At 41.2% G+C, this 13,257-nt stretch overlaps 1 protein-coding gene across 2 annotated transcripts in view; it reads right to left on the minus strand.

The window, feature by feature from the left end:
- Window positions 1–996: 996 nt before the first annotated feature.
- Window positions 997–13,257, minus strand: part of RHCG (Rh family C glycoprotein) — a 222,534-nt gene continuing 210,273 nt past the window's right edge. For both annotated transcript variants that reach the window (XM_073653258.1, XM_073653257.1), the window contains exon 10: window positions 997–5,040. In XM_073653258.1, coding sequence (XP_073509359.1) covers window positions 4,951–5,040 — 90 coding nt within the window. In that variant the 3' untranslated portion in view covers window positions 997–4,950. The remainder of the gene's footprint in view (window positions 5,041–13,257) is intronic.

Raw genomic sequence — 13,257 nt, forward strand, 5'->3', positions numbered from 1 at the left:
ACCCCATTTATAAGGCAAGGAATCCCACTTGTTAAACCTGACTGGGCACACCTGTGAAGTGAAAACCATTTCCGGTAACTACCTCTTGAAGCTCATCAAGAGAATGCCAAGAGTGTGCAAAGCAGTCATCAAAGCAAAAGGTGGCTACTTTGAAGAACCTAGAATATAAGACATATTTTCAGTTGTTTCACACTTTTTTGTTAAATATATAATTCCACGTGTTAATTCATAGTTTTGATGCCTTCAGTGTGAATGTACAATTTTCATAGTCATGAAAATACAGAAAAATCTTTAAATGAGAAGGTGTGTCCAAACTTTTGGTCTGTACTGTATATATCAGTGTTTGTGTGTGTTAGTGTGTATAAATATCAGTTTTATTGTGTATCAGTTTTTCTGTGTAATATAGGATGAGTATGCGTGCGCAAATATATTTGGGAATCAATATGTTTTGGTTGCATGTACAGTCGCTTGAAAGGAGTTTTCTTTTTTTCAGATATACCAATCCTTCCACTGGTCTAATGTTGCCTCTCATTACAGCTCCATTCTTAGCTGACAGGCTGCATCCATAATATTATGACTACAGCACACGTGACTGCTGCAGGTGATTACTAGACTAATAATTATATTGTATCATCATCTTTTTTACCAATATAGTGGTATCTAGATATCAATATGGAGGAGAATCTAGATGTAATACTTAGAACATGACACTGGAGTAATATCAAATATATTTATTCATGCTCTTGTGATACAGATGAATACATTCAAAAACTATCATTTCTTGCCAAGCACCATCTCTGGAGTGGAGACAGTTGTCACTGGGTGGTTGCTTTGTGATACGTTCAGGATGGAGCTGAACAACAGTAACTTTAGTCTGGACATTGATATGTTGTCACTAGAAAGAATATTGCACATTTATTCCTTGATAGGTGGCAGCATTGAGTAGAGGACCTTATATTTCATCAGGTGACAAAAAAATCTGCATGTAGATGAGTGTTAGTGGTATTGCAATATGTGCATTTATAAATCAGAAATCCTAAGAGTTAATGTGTAAGCTGATTTTACAAACTTTAGCCCTGCTTTCTATCTCAGCATTTATAGGTGCGTATTATTGACTAACGCTCCATTCACATGGGGCTCTGAGCTTCTCGGGATTGGTGGAGGTCCAAGCTGTCATACCCCCAGCAATTGAGAAGTTATCTCCATCACATGGATAGGGGATCATTTCCAAACTTCAGAACATCCCTTTAAATGAGTTATCCAATTTCAGGAAAAAATAACAAGAGCTGTAGATGTTATAAAATAAAAAAAATAACACTACATATTCCTCCCATTCCGCACTAGTGCAGGAAAGATGCCACAGTGGTCCCTACCAGAATGTGACCACTGCAGTCAACAGTAGCCTCAGTGGTCGCAGATGGCACTACTGGCTTCACCGTTCAGTGCTGGGTCATGATGACAGTAAGTACAGCTTGGCTGAGGCCAATTGGCTGCAGTGGTCATATGACTGACAGAAACCACCAAAGTATCTGCACTGGATTGTTAAGGGATTGAAGCAGTGAGGGTTTTTTATGATTTTATAACATTTGAAGCTCTTTCCAAAAATTTTAGAAAAGCTGGATAACTAATTTAACTTTGTAGCAATCTGCTACCAATTTCTTTGATACCCAAACACAGCAAACCTTTCACTACCCAAAAATATTGTGTTTTACTGTAGAAAACAGCTTTGTGTTGATTATGTTGGCTCCAATCCCATGCATTTGTATAGGTATAGATGACATTACAAGCCTCACTTTTCTTCTGTGAAAAAAAGTTAAAGTGGTTTACATACAAAATACATAAATCACCCATCCACAGGATTAAATGTCTGCCTGCTCTCCCTCCTCATTACCAGAATGTGAGTCCCAAATCAGATTGATCCTCACTGTGGTCATATAGAAATGGCGCATCCTGGTCGCACTTTTGTTTCATTCTTGTCTAGTGTCTACAAAGGTAGCTGGGTACAGCATTCCATTATATCAATGAGTGCCATAGATATCATATTGCTCCATTCAATTTAACCACAGTGAAAAGCATCAAGACCCCCAATCTAGTGATTGTCAGGGGTCCTAGAGGTGGGGTCTTAAATGATCATTTATCACATATTCTGTGGATATGTAAAAATGTGTTTCATGGTTACACCCTTTTAATGTCAGAAAATCAGGAGCAGACCCGCCGCCTTACAAATACATCACATTTAAACTTGACATTGCATCATAGACTTTTCGCATGTACCACTAGTTTACAATAACACTCTTTTACAAAATATCAACAATTGTAATTTACCTGTTACAGTCCATCTACCGTATTTAGTGTGTTACTACTTATAAAGTGTAGCAGGGACAGGCATATCATTGGTAAAACCTGAGTAGGGGCCATTTACATCTCCAAAGCAGGTGAAACATTGCATTATAAGGACCTGTAAAGGGCCCCTATAATGTTCTTGCACAGGGGCCCTCCTCTGTCTGTTTTTACCCGTGACGTGAAGGAATAGATATCATTTTCAAACGTCTGTATTTCAAGTAGAAAAATTAAATTATTACAAACCAGGTGTGATCACTCCTAGATTGCTTGTCTTTATACTATAGAAATGGGCACCAGTTTTAGTTTTATTGTGTTGTATATTTGGAAAAATACTTGTATGACATACTAAATAAAGACAGTGGTCTGATAAGTTGTAATTTCACTAATAGATATTTACTTTCAAATCCTTTTTTTTTAAACTTTTCTATTAATAAACACACTAAAATGCTATACCGTGTAATACCGTGCAGATGGCACAGATCTCTTCAGTCACACTGATATGAAGCTCACTATTTACCTTTTCACTTATTCATTTAGCAATTGTTTTCTTATTTTTTTTCTCATTTCCTCTTGTTTGCCATTTTGTTTTCTTCTTCCTCTCTGATAGGTTTCCCCTAATACAGACTACATTTCCCATGATGCCTGTGGCTTTGTAAAGGCGGTCTTATCACATTGCAGTTGCTCCTATTTTATGGCTAAGTGACATCGAATCGCTATCCTCTCTAGAGTCAAAAGAATTCATTAAACTGTCTAAGGCCAAGTGCACACGGCTTCTTTCAGACGGTGGGGCAGCCGGCAAGTTTTTCTTTGAAGTTATTAACCTGAAGTTACTTTGCGGGCGGTTTTGCCTTCATGCTTGCGGCAGCTCTGCCGCTGACGTCTTTTGACCTCTACTGTGAAGTATAGAGAACAAGTGGTTTCTTAGCGGAAACCGCCCAAAGAATGAATATGTTACTACTTTTAACCACTTCAGTGTTTACATACCCTGAAGTTGTTAAAAGGTGTGGCATAAGATGGAACATGTGCACAGCAATGTCGTTTTGACACTTTTTGCAGTGTTTTAGTCTGTGTTCACACAGTGCGTTTGCTTGTGTTTTTTTTTATTCTTTTTGCCATAATCATGAATAAAACTGCAATGATTTTGCAATGGTTTTTGAAAATTGTGGCAAAGTAATGAGTTTGAACGTGTACACAGAGCCTTAGTATATTGTATGTTTTGGAGCTTCAGAGTCCTCTGCCACCTGCTGAGGATAGGTTTCTGCCTGACAGCTGGTATGCATACAGGGGAACACGGAGGGTAAAGCTGCTTGGAGAGACGTCTGAAAGTTGCCAGTAGGCATTTAGTTGGTGATTATGTCATCCTGTATTTTAAAGGAATTCAGAGATTGACTTTCTGACTGCATTAGTACATGAACTAGACTAGTTATCAGACTGCAGATCACATGAAACAGTTGCCTATAATGCATATAATGCAGGGGGAAATGTATGAATGTAACTAAGCTGGGATTAAACAAATTACCAAGCTAGAACATTAAGAGTAAGCTTTATATGTGTAAAAAAGTTTTTTTGGGGTGCTACTTTAAAGGAAACCTGGTATGAGATGTATAGTCCACAGCTGGATTTTTAAGGTATGTTATTTCTCACAATATACCTTCTCTCTCTAAGGCCTCATTCAGACGATCTTTTGCACATACCTGTTCTATCTGTGTTGTTCATGGATAGAACATGCATCCATTACAATCTATGGTGCTATTCACATTTTGTTTCATCAATTGTGTGCTGGTGCCAAACTCACAGAGACATGCCCATTTTTTCCAGTATCACGTAGAACAAGTGCCAATATAAGTCTATGGGTCTGTGAAAAACAGGTACAGAACATGGATGGCGTCAGTGAACAGTATGTCATTCGTGTGTTGTCTGTATTTAACATTGTAATATGTAGGAGAAGCTAGGCAATTTATTTATTTATCCATCCATGAAAAACACTAATGACATACTGAAGGTAAAAATGGCCAAACAGACCAAACACCGATGAAACACTGATCCAAAACACTGATGACACCGGTACCATTTTTTTTGCATATGTGAAAAACACTGACGTCTGAATGAGACCTAAAGCAAACACAGATGCAATAATGCAGCCAGTGTCTGATTCAAGTAATGCGGGCAGCAAGAATCTTATGACAGGTTAATTTTAACTGAAGCAACTCATCCATCTTCAGAAACAACAATAATTAGACACACTAATGCGAAGTCCAACTTGGTCTGCAGAATTCACAAGATTTTACCAACAGTATATTGAAGGGGTGAAATCTGTGTTGAAAATAAATGACATTTTATCTACAGATTGCGCATGTTGCAGATTTAAACATTTACAGCATGCTTGTGTTTCTGTTACATATGGATGGCGCACGTAAAATGCTATTCATGTGTTAACTTCAATTTTCTGTGGATTTGTGGTGTGAAATGTACTCCACAAAATTACAGCAAATCCACCATGTTTGGACTAACCATAACAAAATCTATAACGATCAACTGCAAAAAAACTTGGTACAAAAACAAGGCACGGTTTGCATGATATGCTACTCCAGGATATTGACAAATGCATCAGTTTTCTTTGATTTCCCTCAGTTGTTCAGGTATATGAGTGACATAATGTTTGGTTACATCCAAGTCTTCATCTTCTTCTCCAGGAACCTATGGAGATAGAACAATAAAAATAATACTGAATCCCTAATTTAGTAACGTACTTGTCACAGGATTATGTGCAGTATCTAAAACCAGTGACTTAAAATTGAATTGATTGGTCTCATGAATAAATATTTATATTGTAAATGATAAAAAATGTGATCCCTTTTTTTTAGAATCATTACAAAAAATGTTCCTGTGTCTAGTAGATATTGCAGTTCTTTACGTATTTGTTTTCATTGTTTTATTTATTGAAGAAATAGACACAACAGATAAATAACATACACACATTTTTCAATCAGAATCAAATCGTATAAAGAAAAGTGTACAGCAAATTTTAAATATTTGAAATGTAGGTACACGGATTTGTCATGAAGATTGCAGCAAAACATAGTAATACAGATGATGCAATTTGAATATATGATCAATGTATAACATAAAAGAGAGACGTAATTGCCTCTATATATAAGTAATGACAATATAAGAAAAACAAGGATAAGGATGCGTAAAAAAGAAATAAGAGAATGAAAAAATCAACTGGGTAATGAGGAGAGAGAAAACTTGGATATAAAAGGGGGAACAGACAAGGTAAGAGGAAGAGAATGAGAGGGGAAAGTGAAGAGGGGGGAGGGGCGGGGGAAGGTCCAGTCACTGTATGAAGAGGTGTTAAAAATAAAAATAGCATATATTAAAATGTTGAGACGGTTTATGTGATAGAGGATAGGTAGGAGGTGGAGTTTCTAAATTTCTGCCAAGGAGTCCAAACCCAAGGAAAGGAGGTGAGATTTTGCATTGACAAGGCTGCCAGTTGTTCAGTTTGGAATAATTGGTCGATTTTAAGAAGCAATTGCTTCTTGCTTGGTAAATCAGGTGTACGCCAAAGAGGTGGTATGAGCAGCTTACCCGCCGATAGAACAAAAGAGACAAATTTAGATGGAAACTTTTTGTCCGATTTAATTGGGAGGTTTAAGAATGTGTTCAGAGGTTAAGGTCAGGCGTATGTGTAGTAATTCAAATAGGGTTTGAGCTATCATTTTCCAGAATCTTTGAATAACCGGGCAATTCCACCATAAGTGTAAGTATGATCCTTTATCTTTTTCACACCTCCAACAAAGGTCTGGGGTAGTAGAAAACCATTTATGTCTTTCTGCATTAAGTGATTTGGGTTTTCCTAAGCTTGGGGTGAGGAAGTCCAATGCTCGAGATAATGGAGATAGGAGGGGAGCTAAAGAGTCAGTGACTGTTAACCAACGTTTGACTGTCGTGTGGGTTAGTTAGTTGGTTGTGAAATGTAATTTTATGTGTTAAAATAAGGTTAGACAGTATTATTGAACACAGTGTTATAGGTGATATATGTTCTTCTATGGAGAGCCATAGCTTCTCCCCCGGTTTTCTGATCCAGTCCGTAGTTCTGGAGAGTATGGCGGCTTGGTAGTATTTATGGATATTGGGTACTCCCATACCGCCCGATCTCTTGGGGAGCGATAAACTTAGAGAGTTCAATCTTGGTCGGTGTTTGTTCCAAATGTAATCAAAAAAGAGTGAGTTAATTTTGGATAAGTATGTTTTGGACAGAGAAATGGGAAGCATTTGAAAAAGGTAAATGAATTTGGGTAAAATAACGCTTTTAATTAGGTTTTTTCTACAAAACCAAGAGAGATAAGGAGCCCTCCATTTCTTTATGTAGTCTGGGACTGTAACAAGAAGAGGTTTATAGTTAAGTTTAAATATTATTATTCTTTCTAAGATGCACTAATCTTGATGCCCAAATAAGTGATGTGACTTTCTGGCCATCTGAACCGGATTTGGGTTTTAAAGTGGTTTATGGTGTGTATTGGTATGTTTTTTCCCAGTGCTTTAGATTTGGAAAGATTTATTTTGAAGTTGGACAAGGAACCATATTTGTCTAGAATCTGCATAAGGGCCGGGATCCCTTTGTGGGGTTGTGTCATTGAGATGAGAAGGTCACCAGCGAAGGCCATGGTTTTATCGTGGATGCCATCGATATTGACCCCTACTATGTCCTCACATAAATTAATGCATTTAATCAAGGGTTCCATCACCATAATAAATAAAAGTGGTGAAAGGGGGCAAACTTGCCTTGCTCCATTATGAATGGTGAAAGGATTAGAGAGGGAATTGTTGATTTTAATTTTAGCTGAGGGATGAGAGTACATTTGGAGTATTGGCGATGTCACAACAGAAGGAAAATTAAAGCTATTAAGTGTCTCTTGTAAGAAGGTCCAGTCTACCCTGTCAAAAGCTTTCTCTGCATCGGTGCCTAAGAGCACCAGTGGAAGTTTATGGTGGATAGAGTACTGCCGCAAGTGGAGAACTCACCAGGCATTGTCCTTACCCTCCCTTCCCTTAATAAAACCAGTTTGATCTGGTGATATCAATTTTGGCAAAAATTCCGCTATACGTTTTGCCAGCATACTAGCATAAGTTTTGAAATCCACGTTTAATAAAGAAATCGGTCTGTAGTTACTACAACATTCCGGATCTTTACCTTCTTTATGTATGAGAGAGATGTGGGCTTCAAGCGTTTGGGGAGGAAAGGATTCACCCTGGAGTACTCCATTGCACATATTGAGAAGATGGGGTTCAAGTATCGAGGAGAAGGTCTTATAATATGTAATAGGGAGACCATCAGGGCCCGGGGCCTTCTCTTTGGGGCTATTTGACAGGATAGCCCTAACCTCCTTTATATCAAATGGCCTAGAAAGTGCTACTTGTTGGTCCTTAGTAATTTTTGGTAGTTTGAGTTTTGTTAAGAAGGATGGTATGTCTAAACGTTTCCTAGTTTTTTCTTGAGCAGATTTGTCAGCAAAAAGGTTATATAGATTTGAATAGTATTTTAAGAATTGTGATGTAATAATGTTGTGATCTGTTGTACGGTGGCCGCTGGAGGTTTTCAGAGTATGAATATAAGTTCGGGCTTGCCTAATTTTAATTAAGGACATCATCAATTTAGAAGCCTTATCACCATGTACAAACATCCGATTTTTCCAATTAAGGTATTGTTTAGCAGATTGCTTATTTGATAAGTCTTGTTGGCGTTTAGCTGTAATTGCTTCCAAAGTTTGATGTATCAGAGTTCTTTTGTGTTGTGTTTCTAGATCTGCTATTTACTTGTAAAGGGTTTGTGTATGTTTTTTGCGTTGTTTGTTTATGTAGGACGCCATGGAAATCAATTCTTCTCGGATCACTGATATCTGGACTTCCCATACGGTTGAGAATTTGATTTCTAGTGTTGCATTGATTTCGAAGAAATTGGTTAGGGTGGTTTGGATGCGCTTTTTATTGACGTCAGACAGTAAGATTGATTCGTTCAGTCTCCATGTGCGGTGGATAGAATGGGGTTTAGAGAGCGAGAAGCAAACCGAGACTACTGAATGGTCAGAATGAACCGAAGGAAGTATTTCTGATTTAAGGTTGGTGAAAGGAGAGACTTGGGTAGGAAAACATAGTCTATCCTATGATAGGAATTTTGAGAGAAAAAAGAATAGTCTGGCTCAGTGGGATGACAAAATCTCCATATGTCAATGAGTGAGAGTGTATGTAGTGATTTTTTTATCTTAGCTAGGTCCCTGAGGGAGATATGACTTTTTTTTGAAGAGGAGTCCAGAGAAGGCTCCAGAGGAGTGTTAAGGTCCCCTCCAATAATTGGAGTGCCTTCAATGAAGGCCCGAAATTTGTTTAATTTGGATAATATCTAGTGATGAGCGAGCATTAAAATGCTCGGGTACTCGTTGCTCGGCTTGAGCACATTGGAATACTCGGGTGCTCGACCCGAGCAACGAGCCCAATGTAAGTCTATGGGAAACTCGAGCATTTTTCAGGCGGCTCTCCCCGGCGGTCTGCAGAGGGCCTAAAAATTGCCCATATCAATGGGAACAGTGCTCAAATGACATGGGAACAGCATGGGGAAGACCCCTGGAAGCACCTCTGACTCCCAGATCACTGCTGTCAACAACGTTGTCAGAGTATTACGCCACTTTTACGGACTCACAATAAAACATACAAAAACGAAACCAAAATCGATTTTCCTGGGAAATATATTAAGGAACATCCTTTCCAGGGTAATGACTTGTATATAAGGCAAAATAAATAACCAAAAACAAAAATACTCCTCCACAAATTTTTGACAGCTGCTTGCACTTGAAATGTGGCCTTTTAGGCTCATGGAGGCGGAAGCTGTCCACAATCTTATGGCGGCGGTGACCGAGTATCCATACTCAGTCCCCAGCCACCACTATTTGTCCCGGTGTCGTCTCCGCCTTCCACAAGCACGGGTCCCACAACATTACCCGTGCCCTCCACAGTGCACTTACTGGGAAGGACCGCCTAGCAACAAACACGTGGACAGGTGAATGTGGCCAGGGACAGTACGGAGCCAGTCCACAGCTTTTTTTGCTGAGTTGTATTTCACCACAGCCATATTCTTTAGCTTGGTGATAGGACTTGGGAAACCATATCTACCCAGTTGTGATTTCTCCCAGGAAGTCTTCTAAACCTGCTTTCACTTGAAATGTGGCCTTTTAAGCTCGTGGAGGCAGAAGCTTTTCATAGCCTCATGCCGGCGGCGGCCGGGTGTCCATACTCGGTCCTCAGCTGCCACTGTTTCTCCCGGTGTTGTCTCCACCTTCCACAAGCACGGGTCCCACAACATTACCCGTGCCCTCCCCAGTGCACTTACTAGGAAGGACTACCTAACCACAAATACGTGGACAGGTGAATGTGGCCAGGGACGGTACGGAGCCAGTCCACAGCTTTTTTTGCTGAGAGTTCTCTTTCACCACAGCCATATTCTTTAGCTCGGTGAAAGAACTGGCACAGAGGGAAACCGTATCTTCTCTGGGTGTCATTTCTCCCAGGAAGTCCTCTAAAGCAGCTTGTTGCAGAAGCAATGGCAGCCCATCCAACATCAACTTGCACTTCTCGGTTGGGCAATGGCCTGATCTGCAATCCGGTTTGAGAAATAACATGCATAAGCACGTCTGATCCACATTAAAAAAACAGCCATAGAGTGTCCGAGAACCTTCCCCCACACTTTTCTTAGCCAGGGCTGCTTCTCGGCAGGGTTGGACGGACCCACCAGAAAACCGGAGACTCCTCCGGTGGGCCCTGGCTTCTCCTTCAGGAGAGTACATAGTGCCGAGGTGAGGCCATGATGATGATAGAGGCCACCATCTGCTTAGTTTTCTGTTACTTGGAATGCAAGCGCAAGTATGCAGCCAGCCACCTACCCACAGGCTGCAATACTAAACTGCCAGACTTCTGGGCAGCTGCTTGCACTTGCAATGTGGCCTTTTAGGCTCATGGAGGCGGAAGCTTTTCACAACTTCATGCCTCATGCGTGTCCATACTCTGTCACCAGCCGTCACTATTTCTTCCGGTGTTGTCTCCGCCTTCTACAAGCGCGGGTCCCTGAACACTACTGCTGGTACTTTTCTGTGGGAATTTGCTTGCCTCCTACCAGCCTCGAATATTTCCAGTAAACTATGGTACGACGCCGTGGAATTAGCACTGCAACCAGTAACAGTAGCGAAGCCACCCCCAATTTCCTTGTCAAGAATTTTATTTGGTAGACTGAGTGGCTGCCCAAACACATTAGTTTCTCACAAAGGAGCTGAAGGTAGAGTGGCAGTAGGTGCAAGTTTCTCCAGCCTGTTAGATATTAGAGGGTGAACGTCAGCACATTGGATCAGTAGTTAGCACTGAAACCTTGCAGCGCTAGGATCCTGGGTTCAAATCCCAGCAAGGACAACATCTGAAAGGACTTTGCATGTTCTCCCCATGTTTGCATGGGTTTCCACCTCAGTAAAAAAGCAGCCATAGAGTGTATGGGAATCTTCCCACACACTTTTCTTAGCCAGGACTGCTTCTCGGCAGGGTTGGACGGTCCCACCAGAGAATCACTGGCTTCTACATCAGGAGAGTTCATGATAGCGCTAACTTTGCAGCTGCTATGGGGCTCTTGAGCGGGGGAGAAAGGTGAGCCCTCAGAATCAAATCCTCTGGTGGGCACAATGTTTTTCAATCTGAAACAGCTTCACAGTGGGAGTTGTATTTCACCACAGCCATATTCTTTAGCTCGGTGAAAGGACTGGCATAGAGGGAAACCGTATCTACTCCGGCTGTCATTTCTCTGTCACCAGGTTCCACCCATTGTCACACACAACCATGCCTGGCTGTATGTTCAGCGGTGAGAGCCACAGATCATGCTGCTGTGTTACAGCTTTCAACAACTCTGCAGCTCTGGGCGGTTTGTCAATTAAGCATGTTATCTTCAGCACAGCCTGTTGCCGCTTGGCCAAGGCAGTGCTGCAGTGATTTCAGCTTGTAACTGATGGGGTCATTTCAGAGTGGAGGAGGAGGTGCATGAGCGGAACAATTTGATTACATTGTGGTTACATTGGCGACTCTGTTTTTATACTAAAGAAAGATCCTACTGTTTGTTTTTTTTTACGTTATTTTTTAAGGCAAATGCATTCACCGGGAAATGTAATTTTAACATTTTACAACCTTATCTGGCAATGTGGTGTGTGACACATCATTAGACACATCCTGTTTCATTGACGATGGAGGGACTCTGAAAGAGCAGGGCCACAGTAATGAGTACGACATGTTCCCATTAGAAAGGAGAGAGTCTGCTATACAGTTATAGGGTATGCAGTGAGTCCAACGGCTGACAAAATTTAGGAAAAAGCCCACTAAGAATTTAAAGGCACATAGAGCAGGGCCACAGTAACAAGTACGACATGTTCCCATTAGAAAGGAGAGGGTCTGCTATACAGTTATAGGGTATGCAGTGAGTCCAACGGCTGGCCAAATTTAGGAAAAAACCCACTAACAATTTAAAGAGACATAGAGCAGGGCCACAGTAACGACAAATTCCCATTAGAAAGGAGAGATTCTGCTATACAGTTATAGGGTATGCAGTGAGTCCAACGGCTGACCAAATTTAGGAAAAACTCCACTAAGAATTTAAAGAGACATAGAGCAGGGCCACAGTAACGACAAATTCCCATTAGAAAGGAGAGATTCTGCTATACAGTTATAGGGTATGCAGTGAGTCCAACGGCTGAGCAAATTTAGGAAAAACCCCACTAAGAATTTAAAGAGACATAGAGCAGGGCCACAGTAACGACAAATTCCCATTAGAAAGGAGAGAGTCTCCCATAGTGTTGGCCTATGCAGTGAATGCAAGGGCTGCCAAAAATTTGGAGGCACTTCAATGCCTCTTGGAAGAGACATGGAGGTCAGAGGGCCTCCTCAAAACAATGTTCCCATTATTAGGAAGTGGGCCTCCCATAGTGTTGGCCTATGCAGTGAATGCAAGGGTTGCCAAAAATTTGGATGCACTCCAATGACCCTTGGAAGAGACGTGGAGGAGGGCCTCATAAAAAAATGTTCCGATTAGAAAGGAGCGGGCCTCCTATACTTGTAATGCCCATGCACTAAGTGTATGGGCTGACAAACATTTACCTCTGGGGGGTATACATGAACATACTGTATACATTTTTTTTTTTTTACTGGCATCATAAACACCCTTTAAAAAAATTATGTGGGTGTTGCATCATGGACCACGGTCACCCTGGTGATATGGTGGTGGAGGATGAGGAGAAGGAGGAGGACAAGAGCAAATAGCCAAAATCAGGGAGCGTATACCCATGTCTGGGTGTGAAAAGATGCTTGGGAATACACCTCCCAAGAAAAGACACTGGATTTGAGTTTATGTTACGCTGCTATCATTCGGCGGTGTTGAGAAGTCGGTCCCAATCCAGCCCTTGTTCATTTTTATAAGAGTCAGCCTGTCAGCATTTTCAGTTGACAGGCGAATGCGCTTATCAGTTATAATTCCACCAGCGGCACTAAAAACCCGCTCTGATAAAACGCTGGTGGCAGGGGAGGCCAGGATCTCCAAGGCATAGAGAGCCTGTTCATTCTACGTATCCAGCTTGGATACCCAATAATTATAAGGCACAGAGGAATCACGGAGGACGTTGGTACGGTCGGCAATGTACTCCCTCAGCATCTTCCCAAACTTTGCACTCCTTGTGAGAGTACCCCGCGCCTCAGGGCCTGTGCGATGGGAGGGGCTGAGAAAACTCTCCCAGAACTTTGACAGTGTTCCCCTGCCTCTGCAGGATTGAAGTTGGGTCTCTCTCACCTGTACTCCTTGGTTGTCCAATGAAGTGTGCCCTCTGCCGCCAGCGTTTT

This window comes from Phyllobates terribilis, unplaced genomic scaffold (genome assembly GCF_046119375.1).
Source record: "Phyllobates terribilis strain yellow unplaced genomic scaffold, ASM4611937v1 Scaffold_11__3_contigs__length_659146591, whole genome shotgun sequence".
NCBI classification, from domain to species: Eukaryota; Metazoa; Chordata; class Amphibia; order Anura; family Dendrobatidae; genus Phyllobates; species Phyllobates terribilis.